Source organism: Chlorocebus sabaeus, chromosome 12 (genome assembly GCF_047675955.1).
Source record: "Chlorocebus sabaeus isolate Y175 chromosome 12, mChlSab1.0.hap1, whole genome shotgun sequence".
Classification (NCBI taxonomy): Eukaryota; Metazoa; Chordata; class Mammalia; order Primates; family Cercopithecidae; genus Chlorocebus; species Chlorocebus sabaeus.
Genome location: NC_132915.1, coordinates 48,899,653 through 48,923,007, shown reverse-complemented (window position 1 = coordinate 48,923,007; position 23,355 = coordinate 48,899,653). Strand labels below are relative to the sequence as shown.

At 41.2% G+C, this 23,355-nt stretch overlaps 1 protein-coding gene and 1 pseudogene across 3 annotated transcripts in view; one reads left to right on the top strand and one right to left on the bottom strand.

The window, feature by feature from the left end:
- SLC24A2 (solute carrier family 24 member 2) overlaps nt 1-23,355 on the top strand; it is a 275,663-nt gene that overhangs the window by 157,705 nt on the left and 94,603 nt on the right. For all 3 annotated transcript variants that reach the window (XM_007969128.3, XM_007969126.3, XM_007969127.3), the window contains exons 3-4: nt 4,822-4,860; nt 7,459-7,567. In XM_007969128.3, coding sequence (XP_007967319.1) covers nt 4,822-4,860; nt 7,459-7,567 — 148 coding nt within the window. The remainder of the gene's footprint in view (nt 1-4,821; nt 4,861-7,458; nt 7,568-23,355) is intronic.
- On the bottom strand, nt 867-1,612 carry LOC103219395 (transmembrane protein 230 pseudogene; annotated as a pseudogene).

The window sequence follows — 23,355 nt, the reverse complement described above, 5'->3', positions numbered from 1 at the left end:
CATTGCACTCCAACCTGGGCAACAAGAGCAAAACCCCATCTCAAAGAAAAAAAAAAAAAAAGGAATTTCCACCAGGAAGGACAATAGAGATTAAAGACATCTTTCAGTTGCTCAATTTAAGTGCAATCACCATATGACTAATTTGAGTCATTGAGAAGGGGGCCAGTTTAATCGAATAAAGGTTTGAATTACAGAATATTTCCTTGTAAGTAGAAAATGGGCTGACAAAAGTCTTGCTTTCATGAATGGAGAGGGGAGTCTGCGTTGGCACACCCAAACCCTGACCTGAGACCTTCAGGATGCAGTTTATGAATTTTTTTTTTTTTTGATTTCAACATTTTAATTTCTCTGGAATATAAGTCACTTTTTGCAAGCTAAAAAATAGAATCAAACTAAGGTGATCTAGTCCTGTAGGCATCCAGGCTGATCCTTGGAATCATGAGCAGAATGATGACATAATACAAGGTGCTAGCAATAGGGTTATAAACTCTAAATGATAACCACTTATCTACGTGTTTCATTAGGAAACAGTCAAAAGTCCAGCCATTAAAGGAATAATCTACAGAACATTTGATTTACTAGGGACAAAATGATCCAAATTGTATGCTGTCCCATCTACTCGTGAACTGGATCAGAATGGGCCAAGGGCTGTTAAACAGAGAAAGTATTTACATTTTGAAAACTTGCTCCAAGGATAAAAAAATTCCTGGTTGCTGTCAGTAAGAAAGCAAGTAAAAAACATTACAGATGAACTCACTGATCTTTGATTTTACTAAAGCCTTCCACTGGAACATGAAGGTAGGGATAAGTGTAGAGGATAATATACTCAGATATTTTTAAAATAAATTACTTAGTAATAAGAAATTAGCCATACTACATTCTTCCATTTGCTACAAGAACAAATTGGCAATGAAGACTATTTAAAAGAAATGCTCAGCTCTACAGAGGGTGATGGCAGGCAACACTTTTCCATTACAGAATAACCTCTATTCTTTCATGATACATATTCCTGTGGAAAAACTTGTCAGGAGCTCTTGCCAGGGCCAAGGGATGAAAAACAGAGCATGTCCTAATTAGCTACTGCAGGTTCAATTAACATCTTTGGGAAGGATCCGTAAAATCTGGCCATTATTTTCTTAAACATCTGCAACCTGCAGAATTCCTTAGTCCTTAACTATAGTTTCTGCTAGATATCTTAAAGCTGGGACAGTTCCACTGTGACTCTTCTCCTCAGCTATTAGGTGGGTGCTAGTCATCAAAGTCTGGAATGTCATCATAGGAGTAACCACGGTAGCCTTTGGATGCGTAGTAAGTGATGTGCAGGTGGTAAAATCCGGGTAGGAACACCAGAATGCCAAGGATCAGGACTGGAATGGCCGGTCTGCCCCCTCTTTGCTGATGTGGCTGACAGCAGGAGGGAGCCTATAATAATGAGAAAGGCGCCAATCAAAAACAGCACAGTGGCAAGTGCGATGGCCTTATAAGGCATCTTAGGAGGAGTTTTCTTAAACTGAAGGTCAATGTAGCCATCGTCTGTGCTGGAGAGCCTTGAATATTTCACCTTACTCCTGGGGATTCCAGTAGCCAGGTTGGTATGGGACAGCATCATAACACGTTGACACAGTGGAGCGCTGTGCCAGGCCGCCCGCACACCCAGAGCTCACCCATGGTTGGCAGTGCCCGAGGTCGCATGGCACAGCCCGCGTAAGTGCCCAGTTTATTCTTTTAAACAATCCTCGAAGAACTGCTGTGGGTGTGCTATGGATTGGCTTAACATATTTTTTTCTACAGCTATAGGAAATTTATTTCAATGTACTCATTAAATTTGTTTATAGGAATTTGTTAAGCCAATCCATAGCATGCTGACCACCAGGAATTGGGCTTTCATATTAATACAGCCCAAATGAGTGGTATTTTGGTGTGTTTAAAATTAAGGGGGTTAAAAAGCAAAATGCATCATAAGAATGCCAAGATTAATCCTTAAAGTCACGTTAGTCTTCTTTTGAAGAAGTTGTCTTCTGCAACATCCCATGGTTTAGAATAAACTTGCCGTGTATTTAATGGCCCTGAAAACAAATTCACAACACTAGGCCAACCCAAAACCCATTGGCTATACATATTAAAATCATTTCTTTGTCACCTTCACTAGTTACTTCCCGTGTAATTAAACCCCTTTAAAACTGAATTTGTAACATAATCAGCTGCATATTGCCAGACTGTGAGGCTGCTTCAAGATGCAATTAGAGCAAGGCTAAATCAGGTGAACCTCGAATTATCAGTAGATGTGGGTGAGCCCCTAGAAATGGGCAATTACCATCATATGTCACACTTCTTATCTCTTTTGCAACAGGGCTACATAAAAGGAAAGTAGAGGGGTGTTTTAATGGCCTCTGCTGCCATTTGTGTGTATACCTAAATTTACATGTTATACCCTGATGTATATTCATGTCTGCAGATTACACTTGAAAGAAAACGAATGATGTCAACTGCAGACATTAAACAGTGGGACATTTTGTAGAGAATTTCAGGGCTGTCTCTGCGCTCAGTTTTTTCTCTATAGAATCTATGTACTAGGCATTTTCCTTCTACCTTTTATGTTTTATGATCTTCCTTGCTGTGAGAGAAAAAGGAAGTCAATAGAGTAGATATTTTTTTCTTCTTTTCAGACCAAAAGACAGGTTTGGATTTTTTTTCCTTCCTTAAATAATGTATTGAGATATACTTTTTAAAATTCAAACTCTCAGCTGGTGACGTTTCTGCCCTTATAAAGCCCACCTTTTTCTCTCCCCACTTTCATCCTGTTCCTTCATGTTCTGTGTTATCACCATGGTATCAATTCCAGCTCATAATTATTGGTCTCCCATTTAGCCACAAGGTGTAAATTTGCTAACTGACCAGGCGTGCTCTGACGGTTAATCTCAATGTATGTCTAAAGGCTGAGCTTGTTGCCCTGGAAGATTTCCCTGGGGGATTGCTCTGCAGACTGTGAGGCCATTTGTTGAGCTGTCGGATGTGGAAGGAAAGAAAAGGAGAGGACCTGCCAGAGAGAAGCAGGATCATACAGTGCCTTTCAGAGGAAAGTGGGGAATCAAAGGCCAGTTTCCTGTCCACTCCAGTTCCACAAGCACGTTCTTGGGAACTAGGGTATCAAGACATTTCCCTATTAGCGTTTTTAGAGAAGTCACCGAGAGAGGGCCCCCAACCCGAGGGTTAAGGCAAATTTAGTGGTGCCCACAGGCTGTGCTCAGAAATTACCACCAACGCAGAACCCTTCTGTTTATGTCTGAGACTTGCAAGTTCTTCATAAAAATGCTTGGAACCAGAAGGGGAATAAAAACACATTGGTATTGACTCCGGAATCCAAAAAGGTGTCTACAAAAATCAAAATTATTAAACATCTAATTGAATGTCCACAAAATTTTAACATCAACCTCACTAAGTATTAAATTTCACCTTCTTAAAAATCCATTACATGTGAAAACAAATTGTAGATTTGATTTTTTCACTTTGCAAGATTTTGAGCATGCTAATCCTAACTTAAATGAATGGCACATAGCAAATAATTGAAATTCAAAATTATAAGAATCCCTTCTCTTTTTTTTACACAAAACTGTATATTTTAGGTAAATTGTATATTTTTTAGATGGGATGTGGGGACATCTTAATATCTTTACAAGACACGTGTGGAAGACCCTAAAACAGAAAGCCTAGAGCACGTGAAAGTTTTAAAACAGCTCTGCATCTGGCTACTCTCCTCCAAGTTGTGATTATTCCTGAAGACAGACATCTGCTCAGACCCTATTGGGGAGGACCAGAATGCCAGATGGGGGAAAGGTTCCAGTTGGTTCTTGCTGTCTGCACCTGTAGTTGAGGTGAAGTGACAAAGGTGGTGTCTAAGCATGAGGAACTATTCACCAGGCACCTGTATCTCGTTGGAAAGGTCCCAGGGTAGTGCCCGGTTCTGGTGAAGAAGGAGAGTTCCTATTGAGTTGAGGAAGTAAAAGCTGTCCAGGTGGGTCATGTGGGTAGAATTACACTGCCCCCTTGTCTGAGTTGCGTTCGCTCCCAGCAGATTACCAGGCCTTTATGTGCCCTTGTGTTCTAATCCACATTTCTCAACTGGACAGAGACTTCTATTTAGAATAGAAAACTTGAGGTGAGGGAGCAGAAGAAAAAATGGGTTATCTGATTTCCATGTGGGATGATCCTAGTCTTTAATTCAGTGGCCTAACTTCTGTGAACTTTATTTTATTCACAATACCTGGAGCAATGAATGCTGACTCCCCCCAAAACATATAAAAGATGACATTTCTTTGCAATCCCATCCACCAGTAACAACTGCTAATAACAGTTCGGTATCATTCTTGCAGACTTTTTTCATTTACATGCACTAAAGTATTATTAATTTATTTTCCTTTATGAAATGAAACAATAAATATTTATAAATGTTTAATTTTTTCAGTTATCAATAGATATTTTCCATGTCAGTACATGTGAATTACCTCATTCATTTTAATGATCACATAGTATTCCACTGTGTGGCTGGGACACAGTTGACTTAACTGCTTTGTATAGCTGGACATTCGGGTTGGCCATTAAACTTTGACCTTTCAGGAGAATGAATCATGTACCTAAATAAACCATTATATTTTGGCTAGAAATATACATGCTCAGTCCCCTGTTTTGGCTTAACTCATCCCAGGGGCAGAAAGAATGAAATCTTCCCCTATACTGATGCTTGTTATTAAATGTAAATGCCATATGTGATTCTTCATTTATTTATTTCTTTGTCTTTTGTCTTTGCCTTTTTCTCTTATGCAGCCATCTGCAGCCAGGGACAAGGATGAACCGACTCTACCGGTAGGAGGCAGTAGCTTTGTCTGTACCTGCTTGTGTGCCTGTGGAGAGTGTGGGGTGGGGTTGGGAGTAAGAGGGGTTTGTGTGCTCAACACATTACTCTCTCCCTTGGAATGCTTAAATAGTCTAACCCCTGGTGTGTACTTCTACTCCGTGCTACAATTAGTGATGACTGAATTCTGGCACTCATGAACACATGTCTTCTGGGACTAGGTTTCAAAATTTGAATTTTCTCTTCCATTTGGTATGAACTTTTGTAGGAGTTGGAAGAGTGAGATATTTCCAAATTGCATTCCAAGGGATGTTGAACTAGTATTTGGGGGTAGTGTGGGATCTAATGCTCAATATTTGTTTTCTTTGTGTATCTGCATGCACATACTCTGATTGGAAATTTCTTTTGGTCTCATCAAAAGAAATGCTGCATGAGACCTATATATTTAATATATACATAATACACAAAAGAATGCTTTCAGTACTTCTCTAGATGTAATCTTTTTCAAATGAAGATCTCCACACCAGAGTTCTTCCAGTTTCCCAGAATAAGGACCATAATAGTTATGACAAATTATTATTGATAAACCATTTCTGAGTTCCTATTTAATTAACACATCACATTTCAGATTTTGCAGCATAGTAAAGAAACAACCTTCAGAATTCTTGTGTTCAGCCATCAAACAGTGATTACATTTCCATTTTATTCAGATCTCCTAAGCTTGCTCCTAAAATATTTTGAAACTTAATCATCTGAATCCTCTATAACTAATAACAAAATGCATTTAAAAATGCTTAAGACTTTCAAGGCTAAAACAGTAATAAAGATACATATGACCCTGTCCTTCCTCCTGTAATGCTCAAGGCAAAGATGTAACATTGATTGACAGCCCATAGAATGCACCTGATCCAGTACCAGAACACGGGTACAGACTCAATCTCTTCTATTAAGGAGCCATAATCTGGTTCACCATTGAGACACCAGTAATCCCCACTGAATTCTTTTCCAACCCTATTGAATTGGCAATATGATTTCGAATAGAATGTCATGATAAATCACACTAAGAGAGCCAGATTTCTTCGGGTATCTCATAGTGAGATTTTACTCATACTTTCTATGGGTTTCATGTTTGTCTCCAACTGTGTGGACCATGATTGTTAACAAGTGTTTTACAAAATAAGATCCTACGGATAATAGTTTGGAAACACTGCCCAAGTTAATCAAGTTAAACAGATTTCTGTAGTGTTAGACTTAGTGATCTAGTGTGTAGTTTGAAACCCTAAGGTGAGTTGGCTAGGATATAGCACTTTTCAATATATATCAAATATGTATTTGATCATGGAGTCTCTCATAGGACACTTTTGGGGAAGCCCCCTTGTGGGTCTAGAGTGTGATGGAATATTTTGGAAAACCCTGTTATGCAGAAGTTCGAAAGACATAATGGAGAATAGTATTTTATTTTTACCTGCCCCAGAAAATTTACATGTCAAACTTTTACACTGAAAGTTCAATAAGAAATTAACTCCCTTACATTACAATACCTTTCAACTCCTTAAATCTGTCTGTCTATAAAGTTTGGCTGCCTTGGAGAGTCTTCCCTTGTGATGATCAGCACAAAATCAACCATGGAGAGACAGCAGTTCCTATTCAGGTTAAAAACCCATCAAAATACAGAGGGTTTGGGAGTTTTTAGGTTGTTTGCTTTTGAAGATAGAAGAAAAAGCGTATGTTGGTAACCTTATCTCTAGATACTCATTCTTCCTTCTCACCTACCAGTTCCATTTATTTAGCCAAAGGATCACAACTAGTAGTTTGTCCAAAAGGAGCCCCCCTCAAAGTCAGGAGAGTTCTCATGGTTTCATGATAAGAGCTTCTGCTTCTTGAATCTCACTTAACATAGGCCATGCTGCTTTCTGGATGAGAGCTGTAGTCCCAGGGTAGAGATGAGGTAGCCCAGGAGATGTGCAAGACGAGCCTTTGGGAAGCAAGGAGAAAACATTAGCACCTTCATCGTTTACTGTGTTATTCTTCTTAACTTCTATTTTTGAAAGTGTTTTTATATGATCGTATTTTAGTATATGTGTCTATGTAGATATGGGCATAGAGGCCTATTTATATGCATTCAAACATTTTACTGATAGGATGCACACTTCAAAAATGTTAGAGACCACCCACTGGATTAGAGAACAGTCTTTGAGAAAAGCAGACCTGGGATCCATTCCTCCAGCCTCCACTTCTTGTTGGTGTGACTTGGACACCTCATTTCAATTCTCTGAGATGAAGTGTCCTCGTCTATCTAACAAGAAGAATAATAGCATCTAGTTCATAGGGTTCATTTTGCAAATAAGATAAATGAAGGGATGTGAAGCATATAACACATTGGCATTTACAAGCTCTTTTTAAAAAGGGAAGCAACGCATTCACTTAGTAGGAAAGAATGTGAGAGACATTCCCTCAGGGGCTTTGAAATGTACTTTGAAAATCGTTGGCTCAATAGTGTGTGATCATGCGACAGAAATGAGTGGCCACCAGACTAAGTGAGGATCTTGTCTATAATGCACTTGCCTTTCATTTCTGAGACTAACCACCTCTTTGGTTTCTCTGCTCAGGCTAAGCCGCGTCTCCAGCGAGGTGGAAGTTCTGCCTCCCTCCACAACAGTCTCATGAGGAATAGCATCTTCCAGCTCATGATACACACCCTTGACCCACTCGCCGAAGGTAAACATCAAGCTTTGGTTTGGGAACTTGTTCAGGGTAAAGAGGATGTCAAAAGGCTTCTCTGTATAAAACATGTTTGTGCTGTCGTCATGCACGCCTGCTAGTCTCCTCTTGTTTAGCATCTGCCAGAAGCAGCCCTGGCCCTTTGACGTGCTTTATCTGCAACAGCTCAGTTCACAATCAGTGGTTTCTGTACCAGGAGTAGGATGTGAGGTGTGCGTGCTGATTCTATCTTTTGATGCCTCAAGCATAAATACAGTTTGTTATGAAGCAGAGAGGACAAAAAGGTTTCCCTCCCTTCCAGCTAAAGTAACAGTTCTCTTTTGTCATCATTTCTAAGTTTCAAAACAAAATTGTGTGTGAAGATAAATTGTGCACCTTAAAAAAGAGAGAAAAAGAACTCCATGATTTAGGAGGTCCATGAGTGGTTTGGGGAATGATATTCATGGCAGAACACTGAGACTGTACTGATTCTTTGGCAATTGGAGGGTGGGAGGTGAGTATCTATGCATCTAAAAAGCCCTGTCTTCTAGAACTGCTTGGAAGCTGTCATTGGAGACCCAAAAAGCCTGGCTCACCCCCCAGTGTAATCACATGAACCATCACAAACAACCCATTATTGTGTACTTCCAGTGTTACTCAGTCACAATGAGGGCAAATACATTGTGTTTCTTCAATTGTGTAAATTTCCTCAAAATTATTTTCAAGTTGATAGATATCAGATGTGTCAAATAAATATTAGTTTTGCCACTGGTAAGGGGTTCAGATATAACTGATTATGTTCTCCCTTCATCCCTGGACTTTATAATTGGGCTCAATGTTACACAGGAGCTAATAGAGCCTAGGAAATAGATATGTGCCACTGAATGAAGCCAGGCGATCTGATTGTCAAGTCATGTTATATGAATCAGAGATCTTATCCGATATCAGGCTTTGCTAAATAAGTTCAAGAATATAAGCAATCAAGAAGTTCTTATGAAGTAAAGAAAAATCTGCAACCCAAGAATGGCTCCCAAGGACCTATCTTCCTTCATTGGACATGCATCTCACTCAGAATAATGGGTAAGGAACACAGGGTCGCCTCTTCTTGCAGAGCATGAGGCATTTCAATCACAAAACATCTTCCTGTTATACCACAGAGAGTTGTATAGCTGATGTGATATTCTCCAAGGAGCCTTCCTTCACAGGTCCTGGGATCTATTTACTAGAGGTAGTTGTTAGCCAGGGACATCCTAAATATCATTACTCTATCTATGCAGAAGTTCATTTGACAAGGAGATTAGACCTGGTCACCAGCCTTCTTTTCTTTCCCCTGGGATACACCCCCAGAGAAAGGAGTAAAGAGATTGCAGGCCAACTGCTTTAACTCCTTCCTCCCAACTACTAAGCAGTTGTGTGACTTTGGGCAAGTTAGGGTCTCTCTAGTATTTGGTTTCATCATCTATAGTAATATTAAGTTATCTTTGGCAGCTTAGTGTTGACAAAGCATTTTCACACCTGTAAACTTATGCTTCACAATAATGCTTCGTAGCTAACATCATTATTCTCCTTTCACAAAATATAGCACCACCAACATGGATCTCAGATGTATCTACTGCTCTCCCTCCTGCAGCACTTTATTCCAAACTATCTCCATCGTTTGCCTGCATTCCTGCAGTAGCTTCCTAGCTGGTCTTTCAGTTCTTCCATTGCCACTCCCTAGACATATGTTTCACTCAGCAGCCCAAGTAATCATCTTAAAAAGTAAATCAGGTTATGTCATTTCTTCTTATAACCTTCAGTGGCTTCCCAGGGCTCTTATGAAAATTGTGAAATCCTTGCACAACTAGTAGTTTGTGCAAAAGGAGCCCCCCTCAAAGTCAGGAGAGTTCTCATGGTTTCATGATAAGAGATTCTGTTTCTTTGAATCTCACTTAACACAGGCCATGCTGCTTTCTGGATTAGAGCTGTAGTCCCAGGGTAGAGATGAGGTGCTCAGGAGATGTGCAAGACAATCGTTTGGGAAGCAAGGAGAAAAATATCAGCACTTTCATCGTTTACTTTGTCATTCTTCCTAGCTTCTATTTTTGAAAATGTTTTTGTTCGTATTTTAGTATGTGTTTCTATATATAATAGATAGGAATATAGATATCTATATGAATATAGATGCCTATTTATAGACATTTAAAAATTTTGCTGATAGGATGCACAATTCAAACATGTTAGATGGCAGTTGGAGGGTGGGACGTGAGCCAAATCATGGTCTACATAAGAGGTCCCCAACCCCCAGGCCATGGGCTGGTACCAGCAGGAGAAGAGCAGACATTACCACCTGAGCTCTGCCTCCTCTCAAATCAGCATTTGCATTAGATTCTCATAGGAGGCCGAACCCTGTTGTGAACTGCGCATGAGGGAGATCTAGGTTGTGTGCTCTTTATTAGAATTTAATGGCTGATGATCCGAGGTGGAACAGTTTCATCCCTAAACCATCCTCCTTGACCCGGCCATGGAAAAATTGTCTTCCCCAAAACCCAGTGTCTGGTGCGAAAAAGCTTGGGGACCACTGGTCTACATGATCTGCTTCTTGCTCCAAACTCAATTTCACTCTGTTTTAGCCACACAAACCTTTCTGTCCTCAGACAAACACCCCTTCCCTGCCCCGGATTTTGCCATAGGCTGTTCTCTCTACTATAATATTTTTCCTTTCCCTCACCCGCTTCTATTTTTCGCTGCTTTACTCCTGCCCATTTCTCAGCACCTCTGTGTAAATGACACTTCCTGATCATTCAGCATAAATTGGGTTTCCCAATCCTCATCTGTCAGTGAATACTTTAATTTTCCTTTATTGTTTACATTATGGTTTCTGGATTGTTTATTTATTGTCTGTTTCTGCCAGGATACAGGAAGTTTCTTGAGACCAGGGACTCTAGTTATCCACAAAGCCTAGAAGAATACCTGGTACACACTAGCAGTGTAGGCTCAGAAAGATTAAGCAACTTGTCCAAAGTCATGATATTGACCTGATATTGACCATGTGAGAGAAGAAAGGAACAATTTTATCTACTCCAACTCAATTATGATCAAGGGCCTGAGTATGTTTATTTTGGGCAAGGCAGTATTATGTGGCAATTAAAAGGACAGACTCCAGAACCAGACTCTGGGTCCAGATCCCAGTTCTGCATTTACTGGCTATGTGACCTCGAACAAGTCACCTAACCTTTCCGTATCTCAGTTTCTTCATCTGTAAAATCAGGAAAATACATAATGGTGTCTGCATCATAGGGTTGTTGTAAAGATTAAAAAGTGAATATACACAAAGCATTAAATACACAACCTAGCACATCTTAATTGCCATATGCAGGTTTGGAATTATTCTATTTCATTAATTTGAAAAGTAACACAATATATGATTTTTTAAAATTCAAAATATTCCAAAGTTTAAGGTGAAAAAAAAAAAGTCTTCCTTCATCAACTCTCTAATTTTCTCCAGTTCACCAGTTCTCCACAGAGGAAACCACAGTTTCCAGTTTCATGAAGCTCCTTCTAGAGATGTTTAATCATATACAACTGTGTGTGTATATGTGTGTGTGCACGCCTGTGAATGCGGGCATGTCCTTGCCCACAGGTCTCAATCATCTAAATGTTCCTGGTTTTTGTTTGGAAGAATTCGGTTTCTGGTAGGGCTTATTTTCGTTTTTTCTGTTTGGAGAAGAGGTTATGTTTTATTTTTGTGAGATAAGGGAAAGTGAATCTAGGTTATCTCAGAGTTGGGCCATCAGTGATTTTCCAAAACACCTGGCCCTTGTGAGCTGTGCTACAATTAAACTGTGTGTTCCTGCTGTAGCAAGATGTGCCTTCTGAATCCGGGCACCTGCTTTCAAGGTGAAACCTCTCCCTGAAAGATGTGGGAGGCTCCAGTGGTGTGAATCTGAGAGATGCTGAGAGCCATAATCAGCTCTGGACTTGAGTGATTAGAAAATATGGAAAGCACTTCAATGCTTTAAAATTGCTCCATAGCAGGCGGCCAAGAAAACAGATTGCTCTGGTATTTTTCCCCCAAAATTCACAATCATTTTCCATTCCGAGAACAGCCAAAAAATTAACCCACAGCTCTCAGAAATAGTCATCTCTCTTTTAGTTTGCATCTAATCACTTGAATTCACATGTCCTTGTGCCAAACTGCCACCTTTTAACAACATAGAGCATGCTAGTTACATCACCAAGTTGATGGCATAAATGCTGCAGTTCGTAGCTTCCTTGTAGCACTAAAGAACAGTTCGTTCATGTCACCGATGTTCACCTGGCTGGGTAGTACTGGCATTGGCACTACTGGCATCTGGTGTATGTTCAAAAGGGAAGTATTCAAATTCATTTGAAAACAGCATCTAGGACAGATGGCCTATGGAAACACATTCGTCTTTGTCTCATCTGTGCCACTCAGGTGTCATTGTCTTCCAAAATCCAGTGTTTGAGCCCTTACCAAAAGCCTTCATTGGTGGTTGGTTCAGTCTGAGTCTGAGTCACAAGGGTCCAGGAGTGTTTGTGTTTCATTATCTGTTGATGTGCAACAAAGCACCCCAAAACTTAGTGGCTTAGAACTGCCACCATCTTATTACTCATAATTTTGTGGATTGGGAATTTGATCAGGGATCACCTGGTTGAGTATTCTGTTCCATGTGGCATCATTGGAGGTCATTTGGTGGTATTTAGCTGGTGGATGAGTAGGTTAGAAGGTCTGAAAGGGCCTCACTCAAGCTTAACACCTACAAAGGAAGGCACAGTGGAAAGCTGGGCTCAGCTGGGTCCCCTGATTCCCCCTGTGGTCTCAGGACCTTTCCATGTGGATAGACTTGTTTTATATGGTAGTTAAGGGTTCCAAGAGCAAACCTTCCAGGAAGACCAAGGAGAAGCTGCAAGGTTTCATATGACCTACCCTGGGAAATCCCAGGATGTCACTTGTACTGCATTCAATCAGTCAGGCGGTCACTAAGGCCAGCCCAGACTCATGGGGGTGAAATTAGACTTCACCTCTCAATGGGAGGAGTACCAAAGAACATGGTGAAACCACCTTGGATCTAATTCAGTCTGTTTCAGGGACGTACGTTGCTTATTGGTTCCACTGTTCATTGTTCATTGGTGGGCTCTGGATAGACCACACTGTGTAGAGGGGACAGAGTTGGCCTGCCTAGGTGAAGGATTAGTTCAAACATAGCTGAGCAGTGCCTTTGCAGGGACACAAAACTCTGAACAGGACATTGCTCATGAAAAGACGGAATCTGCTTAAGGCAGATGAATGGTTGTAATAAATATTTTCTTTCCTTTATGAGAAAAACTTGGGGAACTAGGATTATTGGTCTTGGAGATCACAGGATGGCTATCTGAATTGACCTTTCTAATAAATTCAGTGTCCTATATTGATTTTAACATTTTCTCTAAACAACCCTTTGTATTTGCTCAGGGGTACATCTTCATGAACCTAAAACAAGGATGCTGGATGTTGCACTTTTGCAGTGAGAAGTATCTTCTCCTATCATTTGCCTCATAATGATATCACCAACCAACATTTGCAGAGTACTTACTATAGGCCAGGCACTATGCTGAGTGCTTTATATAAACCATCTCATTTAATCCTTCCATGAGCCCTACTCCATCATTCAGAGGACACTGACATGTAAAGAGGCTATGGCTCTATGCCCCACCAAGGCAAAGTGACAGAGGAAGTAAATGGCAGAGCCAGAATTTGAACCTATATCTGCCTGACTCACAGTCTGTGTTTGTAGTTCTTCTGCTACTCTGCCTCCTTGTGTAACCCCATGTCCAACCCAGCATTCCTTGTTCTCCTGGTGTAGACACCAGCTTAAATCACAAGAGCTCTGACCTATCCCTGGATCAGGGATGGATTTTTATTACTACTACTACTACTACTACTACTACTACTACTACTACTTACTACCACTACTACCACTTCTACTTAGGAAGACTTGAAGAACTTCATTTGCCAGAGAGAGTTTTTTAAAAGCTCTCTCTTCCTCTGGTTTGGGACAAGGAGAAGAAAATAGAATGCTGGGGATAAAGATGTTCAGGACTGACCTTTTTGGGGAAAGAGGAGCATAGAGAAAAAATGGTGAAATCTTCCCCTCTCCACCTTCATGTCCTCCTGGTCCTGTGCCTTAGTGGTTTCAGTTCAAAGACGTGAAAATTGTAAAACGTGTGATCTTGAACTGCTCCTAAAGCTTCTGCAGCCCAGGCTGCCATCTCTAGACAGGAACGGGCAGGTTGTGTCCAGCAGGCATATAGGCATATATCTTCTCCCAAAGACTTCAGAGAAGGGAATACCACAGTCTTTTCTGGTGATCAATCACAGTCACCACAAGGCAAACGACTATTAGAAATTCAGGGGTGAAAACTACCACCTTGACCAAAGAGATAGCAAAGTTGTTAAAAATAGACGGTCTACTGTATGGTAGTATTTTTACTGAACAGAGTATAGCATTATCACTATTGGCAATAGTAGCTTCCACTTATTGAACATTTGTCTCATATATCTCATCATCCCCACTTCATGGATAAATACCAAGGCCCAGAGCAGCTTGGTGACCTGCCCAGATGGATGTTATATCTCTACCCACATTCATCTGGTTCCAAAGCCATTCTCTCCATCTGCTGAGTAGCAGGAAACCAAACACAGAAGATCCCGAACACGACTCAAGATGAAAATTGTTTTCTATCGGTTGTTTTTGTTTGTTTTTAGAAACAGGGTCTTGGTATGTTGCTCAGGCTAGACTTGAAGTCCTGGGCTCAAGTGATCCTCCCGCCTTAGCCTCCTGAGTAGGTGGGACTACAGGCACATGCCACTATACCCAGCTTGTTTCCTGTCTTTGATAAAGAACTATGAGCACTGAATCAGCAGAGAGGTAGTCTAGTACCGTATTTGATAAGAGTGAGGATTGACTGAAACTGGATCCCCCGGGTTCTATTCCCAGCTCTGTCCTTCACTAGCTGTGTGCCCTTGGATGATTTATTTACCCTCTGTGTGCCTCAACCGCCTCATTTGTAGAAAGAGAGTAATAATACCTACCTCATAGGGTTGTTTTAAACAGTATATGAGCTAATATACACTGGGCATGTTGGCACACACCTGTAATCCCAGCTACTCTGGAGGCTAAGGCAGGAGGATTACTTGAGCCTAGGAGTTCAAGGGCAGCCTGGGCAACATAGCAAGACCCCTGTCTCTAAATTTAAAAAAAAAAAAAAAAAGAAACTAAAACAAATGAAGAGTATATGAGCTAATATGCGAAAAGCACTTACAACAAGGCCTGGCAGAGAATAAGTGCCAGTTAAATGCTAAATGTTATTAAGAAATGATAGAAAAGGACCTCAGGATAGAATCTTGCTTGCTCCGGTGAGTAATAGTGATAATAATAGTGTTTGGTTTTCACAGTTGAGCACTTACTAGGTACCAGGTACTATGCTTTGCAAACATTATCTCACTCAATTCTCTTAGCAAGCCAATGAGAGAGAATCTGTTATCCTCATTTTATAGATGAAGAAATTGAGACCCCAAGTGGTTTTCTTACCTGCCTGAGGCCACAGTCCTAGGATAGTAGAGCCAGCTTTTTAATGCAGGTTGTCAGAGCCAGCGCTGCTGCTTAATACTCTCTGTTCCCCCCACCTCTCATGAGCAGTTCCTCACAAATGTCATGCTTCTCAGATGAGATCGATTAGGGGAAATCCACTTTCCCAGGACCACACTATGTAACTCCATAGTAGAGCCCAGTTAGAGTCAAATGTGTTCACCTTCTTCTTCCCATCCCTAGTAACCTTTGTCCAGTCTTCTCAAGTTCTCAATTTTAGGGAAAGATGGAAATTCCCCTTTTCCCTCTTTTTGAAGGGCTGTCTGCTGACCCACGAATCCAGTTTATTTCACTGTGGCCCTGAATCTCTCCCCAGAAAAGGCATGCCCCCAAACTTGTCCATAGAAGAATCCTGGTTCCCCTAAAATGTAAGTCAAATCATGCCCCACCTCTGCTCAAAACCATCTCACCAACAGCAAAAGCCCTAGAGCTTACAGAGACCCCAGACCCCCTGCAACTTCCCCCTCTACCTCTCTCCCCTTTTTCCCTCCCGCTTCCTCTCTTCCTCCCATCCTCTCTTCTCTTCTGTCACCCCTCCTTCCCTCCTCTCTGCCCTCCTTTCCCCTCCTTCCCCTCCTTCCTCTCCCTCATCTCTCTCTGCCCGTCTCTCACCTTCCTCCCCTCCTCCCCTGCTTTTCCCCCTCCTCTCCCCTCCTTCCCATCCCCTCATTTCTCTACCCTTCTCTCTTTTCTTTCACATGTCATTTCCCTTGTTCTGCTTCTCTGACTGCCTAGCAGCTCCTTCCAAATAGCAAGCACACTCCTGCCTCAGGGCCTTTACACATGTTCCCCCTTTTTCTAGATACCCAGTTGGCTCCTGGTCTCCCTCCTTCAAGTCAGCCTTCACATATCACCTGATCAGAGGCCTTACTCAAGCAACTTTTTGAAAATATCAGAAGCAAAACAATGAAAGTGAATCTGAGTTCTCTCCCTCACCCTGCTCTGCATTCTCCTTAACACTTGTCCCCATGAACGTGTTTATTTGTTGTATGCTGCCTGTCTCGGCCCTTATACCTCCAACAGAGCAGGACTCAGGGCAGGCTTGGCTCTATCCCCAGTGCCCGGCACAAGTGGGCTCCAATACATATTTGCTAAATAAATTGAATGAGTACTTGCTTTTATAATTTTTCTGCTAGGGAATATATGTCTCTAGCCATGTAGATTTTCTTAATCCATGCCCTGTCAAAGGGCTCTGTTGTTGTGACCAACAAAGTTCTATTTACTTGATGGTTCTCTTGCAGCTATGAATAGTGATCACATCTGGTTTGGCCACCATTGTGTAGTACCAGCACAGCAAGGATGTTATTACGTAGGTGCTTGGTCAATATTTGCTGTATAATGGAATATCTCCCTCTCTAGTCCTGGAGTCACTGCTGCAATGGGAAATGTTTGCTGTCTGCCTCACACATTCCTGATGAGTTCTCCCGTGTCCTTATTCCTCTCTTCCATCCAAATGCTTTGTTCTTCTCTCGTTTCCTTTCATTTTCTTCTCTTTGATATACTGTGTAGTTCTTTCCTTTATTACATTCCCCAAGCCTAATTTTATATGTTCAGAGAATTACCATCGCAACAAGATGCTAAGATGTTTATTGTTTTAACCATTCATTCCTTTTGAAAAATCGAACACCTGTAAAATAACATCCACTTCTTAATTTAGTATTGAGTTTGAGAAGGAAGTTGCAAAAAATGAAGGTTCTTATTCGTTTTCTGTGGACTCTTGCACACTCTCCTACAATTATAGTAATTTATCCTTCCTTGTGTAGATTCAAATTTTGATTTACATTTTTTCACTATAACAAGTTGTATTGCTAATACCAATATTTAACAAATTCGTGCACTAGACACCTTAAGAAACATAAAAGCATAAAACATAAAAGTAGGAATAATACTTACCTAGTGCACCTGTAATTGAACTAAAGCAGGCCGTGGACTGGTACCAGTTCATGCCCCATCAGGAACTGGGCCACACAGCAGGAGATGAGCAGCCAGTGGGCGAGCATGACCACCTGAGCTCCGCCTCCTGTCAGATCATAGGAGGCATTCAGTTCTCATAGGAGCATGAACTCTATGGTGAACTGTGCATATGAGGGATCTAGGTTGTGGCTCCTTATGAGAATCTAATGCCTGATGATCTGAAGTAGAACAGTTTCATCCCAAAACCATCCCCACCACTCACCCCACACCCCACACCCACCCGTGGAAAAATTGTCTTCCACAAAAACCAGTCCCTGGTGCCAAAAATGTTGGGGACTGCTGAACTAAAGGATTATTTAAACATGAAGGTAATGAAGACCCAACTCACAAATGCAACAAAACCATAAAATACCAAGGATTAACCCAAAAGAAATATTTAAGAACTTTATGGCAAAAATCATCACAATCATCATTTCTGAAGAATGTAAAAGATCTAAATAAATGCTAATATATTATAAAGATGTCAGTTCTCTCCAAATTAAACTCTATGTGCAACTTAATCCCAGTCCTAGTGTCCACCACTTTTGACAAAGAAGTACAAAAAAGATGTGTCCACCAGAGATCAAGAGGTATCATCAAGCAGCAGCTTTTAGATGTTCTGGCTGAAGTATTTAGGAGGAAGGTTAAGAGGCTGGATCAGAGGCTGCTGGGGTCTCCTCTGAGGTGGTTCTGGAGGGGCACACTGCCATAGAGTGTAAGCACCACTGCCCTGGCCAGATTCACTAACTGCTCTTTGTGAGGCACTAAGCAGGGCAGGAAAGGGGCTTCCTAGAGCATTTGAATCACCCAATTGAAAGGACGTGGCCAGCATTCCTGAAGCAGCGAGAGCACACATTCATGTAAGTGGCCTCCTGGCATAGCAAGCGCCCTGGTGCGTGTACAGCAGGCACGGCGCTGGACAGAGTGAGCACTGGCTGCAGGCAAGCAAGGCTTGCCAGACCCTCAGGAAATCCAGATCATTGTGTGAACCCTGAGGAGGGGCCTTCAGGGAAGTGTTCCTGGAGAAAGTGAGTTTTGAAAGCAGGTTCTTGAGGGAAGTGAGGAGCCTGGATGAGCAGAGGACCCGACTGGCTCACAGAAACCCCAAACTATGTATTGTTGTCCTAACCAAAACGTGGTTCCTTTGAAATGAGCAGACATATGGCTCCCTGCCCACTGAACTAATGCTCTAGCAGTCTCTCCTGTTGAGAGGTGCTAGGGAAGTGCGAGTGTCTATGCATGTGTGTGTGTGTATGTGAGAGAGAGAGAGAGAGAGAGATTTCAGTGCAGGAAACTAGGGGCCTCAGAGATGGTGGAGAAGGAAAACAAGAAAGTGGAACTTGTAGTACCCACTCTGTGCCTCACACCCAAAAGTCATCTCATGTAATTCTCTCAGCAGTGGCTATGGGAAGTCATATGCATATTTTACCTCTGGGAAAACCACAGTTCCAAGGGGTGGCATGACTTGCTCGTAGTCACCGAGCTCCTAAGTCTGACTTCTGAGCCCGGACACTTCACTCACACAGGACTCGTATCTATGGCCACACATGCTCACACATCTCTCTGTTCTGTAAAGGCTTTCCAAGTCTTTAACACAGACAATGTTAACTTGAAGCTGACACTAAGATTGAACTGTCACTTGCTTGTTGGGTTGCTTTTTGTCTCACCAAATACCAGAGCTTATTTCTCTTTAGCTTCTATTTAAAAAAAAAAAAAAAAGCTTCAGAATGAGCTTTTATAAATTTTTGTTTGGTCCCAAAAGAAAGTCATTTCATGACCCTTTTATCCAAAAGTGGAGAAGGTAACTCAAAGGCAGTTTTGTAATCTTTCTATCTTAAAATTTAGATCAGCTTATATTACCAAAATGTTTGCATGCAGCCTCCTCTTGGTAAGTGAATAGGCAAATGAGTGAAAATCTTCACTTGCGAAGAATAAAATCCAATCTACTGGCTGTGGTTTACTAAGATGACATAAGTATTAATCCCTAGATAGAAGAGGACAGGCCATTAATGCCTCTCATAGAGCAAACACAGGACAAGTTAAATAGCTCCTCTCTTTAGGGAATAGTAAAGCGTTATTCTCATATTTGAATGTGAAAAATGGTTGAAACTGAATCTCTCTTTGTGTTGTACACATTATAAATTAATATTACTTGAGCCATAAGGGAACGTGAATGGTCTTACTGAAATAAGTGCTTTTGAGTATGAGAAAAGTTCCCTCTCTCTTTCTTTCTCCAATGAAAATGTTGACTTTGAAGTAAAGGCCACAAGGTATATGGCCAAAAAATTGATTTCTTTTTATTTTTATTTATTTATTTATTTATTTATTTATTTATTTATTTATTTTCGAGACAGAGTCTCACTCTAGCACCTAGACTGGAATGCAGTGGCGTGATTTTGGCTCACTGCCACCTCCACCTCCCGAGTTCAAGCGATTCTCCTGCCTCAGCCTCTTGAGGAGCTGTGATTACAGGCATGCACCACCATGTCTGGCTAATTTTTGTATTTTTAGTAGAGACAGGTTTCACCATGTTGGCCAGGCTGGTCTCGAACTCCTGACCTCTGGTGATCCACCTGCCTCGGCCTCCCAGTGTGCTGGAATTATAACCGTGAGCCACTGCGCCCTGCCCAAAAAAATTGATTTTGATGGCATTTGAGCACAAACATATCATGAAGAAGGAAAAAGACAATGAAGTATCCATAAAATTAGAGCTTCATCTTTGTCCTCTGGAACTTATGCTCAAAAGGGAACTCCTTCAGAAAGGAAGACTCAGAGTTCCCAGAGATAAAAACCAGCTGTCACAGATGCAATTACATGGGGGACCAAAGGATGGGGGCAGTCACTGAAGATGAAGAAGCACTTTCATTTACCAAAGACTTCCTATACAAAATGTATATTGTTATGTAAACATCATCTGTGGCTGGGCGCGGTGGCTCAAGCCTGTAATCCCAGCACTTTGGGAGGCTGAGACGGGCAGATCACGAGGTCAGAAGATCGAGACCATTCTGGCTAACACGGTGAAACCCCGTCTCTACTAAAAAATACAAAACACTAGCCAGGCGAGGTGGCGGGCGCCTGTAGTCCCAGCTACTTGGGAGGCTGAGGCAGGAGAATGGCGTAAACCCGGGAGGTGGAGCTTGCAGTGAGCTGAGATCTGGCCACTGCACTCCAGCCTGGGCGACAGAGCGAGACTCTGTCTCAAAAAAATAAAAATTAAAAAAATTAAAAAATAAAAATAAACATCATCTGTGATATGAGAGCATCCAGAGGTGTTTTCTCCCAAACGGAAGGCATTTACACTAAAGACACCTCTGAGTGTTTAATAAGTAGCAGGACCCTCACTTCATGGGATGAGGTTGAATGACTTGCATTCGGTGATGAGATGGCTTTCTCTGACACTAGGGAACACATTTTCTAGTTGGCTCTTCCATCTGGGATTTGCACTGGCCACAACACTCATGTGTACATGCTGATCATATTGTAAACTCAATCCTCAACTGGCTGTCAGGATCCATTTCTCTCCTGACCTCACATTATCAGATCCACCAAATCTTGCCTCTTTACCTCAGCCATTGAAGGAATTATCTCACCCACAACAAACTGTCCTTCACAGGTTGTCCCTGAGCTCAAATGAGGCTATGTTATACACATGTGTACATACACATTTGTAAAGAGTCAAGCAGCATTGTTGCTTATATAGTTTACAGGTCTATATCAGACTTGTTTAGTGTGTGTGTGTGTGCACATGCATGTGTGTGTGTGTATTCATATATTCGTTCATTCATTCTCGAAACATATTGCCATTGCAAACTGACATGAGTGGTAACCCCACTGGGGATGTTCTCCTTTTCAGACCCCCACTGCAGACAAGACTCTGGGTGAACATTAGCCAGTGCTTGCCCCAGACTAGTTGACTCCCTGAACACCAGTTTAAATGCTGTTGTTGAACCTAACCTTTAGATATGCAGTTGCAGTAACCTATGTGGCTACTTGTCTTTGACCTCCCAGATAGCAGCACTTAAGCCCAAAAAACCAATAGTGAATGTAGCTTTGTTTTTCACTCTAAGGCCCTGAGGCCATAACAACCAGTATTGGCAGGAATGAAATAGTAAATCAATCTCATTTTAGGAAATTATTTATGATGAAAATTCTCCTCTGCCATTTCTGGAAAAAAACTTTTATCCAGTTATTGATTTTTCTTTTTCATGCAGCATATTTCCATAGGTGATGCAGTAGGTCATGCAAGCTTTCCTATCTGGAACAGGTTATGACTATTTTCTTGAGCTGAGAGCTAAATCCCGTCTTGTCAATGCTAGTGAGAATTAGACCATAAAGAGCTGATTTTAGGAGCCCAAAGGTGACATCACATAATGTGCCCATTTAGAAAAACCCTCTACCCTGCTTGGGGTGTGCATGGTGACCTCTTCCCATCAGATTCTTGGGAGGAATAGCAGAGTTAGTCATTGAGCAGACACAGTGAGGAGCCAGCCACCTTGGTTTGAACCCCAGTTCTGCCTCTGACTAGCTGTGTGCCCTTGGGCAAGTTATTTAACATCTCTGTAACTCAGTTTCCTCCTTTGTAAAATAGGAAAGATATTGGTATCTGTCGCGGGCTGTTTAGTGTATTCAATGGAATGCTATTTATAGGGCACGTAGAACAGTGCTTGCCACATCATTAGTTCTCTGTAGGCATTTGCCAAATAAGTTGCTATCAGTTGTTCATTTTTTCTTGCAGCCATCAAAATTTTAGACAGCTTTCAGTGGTTCAGTCATAAGACCTTGAATTATCTTTTCTATATTTTCTTTCCTTAAAAAGAAGCCTATTTATCATGTGCCATATCTTCAGGTCCTGGTATACCTATCTATAAGATATCGTGGGAACCGATTTTCTATTCATCAGCTTCTCACTGAGCAAAAGTTATCCCAAAGCTGTATAATTATAGCGTCTGTATTTACAGAGTTCTCCTGTCCTTTGTACAATGAGAAGGAAATCATATGGCATGATACTTAACTCACTTCCTTCCAAAAGGCCAGATTTCATTTGGGTTCATAGCTGTTGAGCAGACTTGAAAAAAATTCTACCTGGGGTCCATAGGTGTTCAGCAGACTAAAAAAATTATCTTTCCAATATATTGATAAAAATCTACAAAAGCATTTACTCTATTAATTTTTTAATTCTGGTGAAACATTCTTAGGCCATCCTTTGGGAGTCACTTGGGGGTCAGAAGATAATGGCATGCCCTAGCTCCTCCTGCGTAACCAAATCTCTGGTTTACTGGTAGGCATTTGCTATTTAATCTAAGGTGCATAACTGTTTGGGAAAGGTATCTTAATCTTCCACCCTTTCTTTGCATCCTGGATTTTAAACTGACTTATGTAATCCCACTTATACAGTCTAGTATTTAATAGGAGTAATGATACATGGATTTATACCTACAACAGATGGAATTTAAAGGATTCTATGAACATTCTACTTTAAATTTATTCCTGTAAATTATTCATAATTTGGGGTGATTGTTTCTATTGTGGTAAAGAACCAAATATTCAGGAAAATAATATGCCAGACAATACTGTAATGTAGAATATATCATTGTAAGGATCATTTTTACCTTGAATTACTGTCACATCAGTGGCATTAATTTTATGTCTTCCAGTCCTTTTTCCCTTAATTTCATTGTGTTCTCAAATTCTCTTGCCCTTTCATATTTCTCTTATCTCTTGCCTTTTTCCCTTCTTGGATGGCTGGAGTTTAATTTTTTTTTTTTTCATTTTACTGGTTTTCCTCTCCTCCCCTTGGATATTTTTCTAATATTGTTGGATGCTTTCATGCACCAGAGGGTAGAAACTCGGCTGTACTGACCCAATAGATATAAATTAGCACTGATTCTCTGCCTAGCAAAAACTGCTGAATCCAGCCAGGCCACAAGATGGGATCCAGGAGTATATCCAAGTTGTTCTCTAGCCAGCATGCAGCATCTATTCTGTGCACCAGTATTTTCCATCTCCATTTTTTAAAGACAGTGCTGCCATTTTGTCTTCTGTGTGCTGAGGACTCTCCTGATGGCTCTTTTGCAGGATGTAAGTCCTCCTACTTTACTGAAGCAATGAAGGGAATTGCAAGAGTCAAGACCACACCTATGGGGCTTCCTCCCCATAGAGACACTATAAGCCAGAATAGTTGAAGTTGTGGAATTAGAACACTAAAATGGAAAGAATCATAAG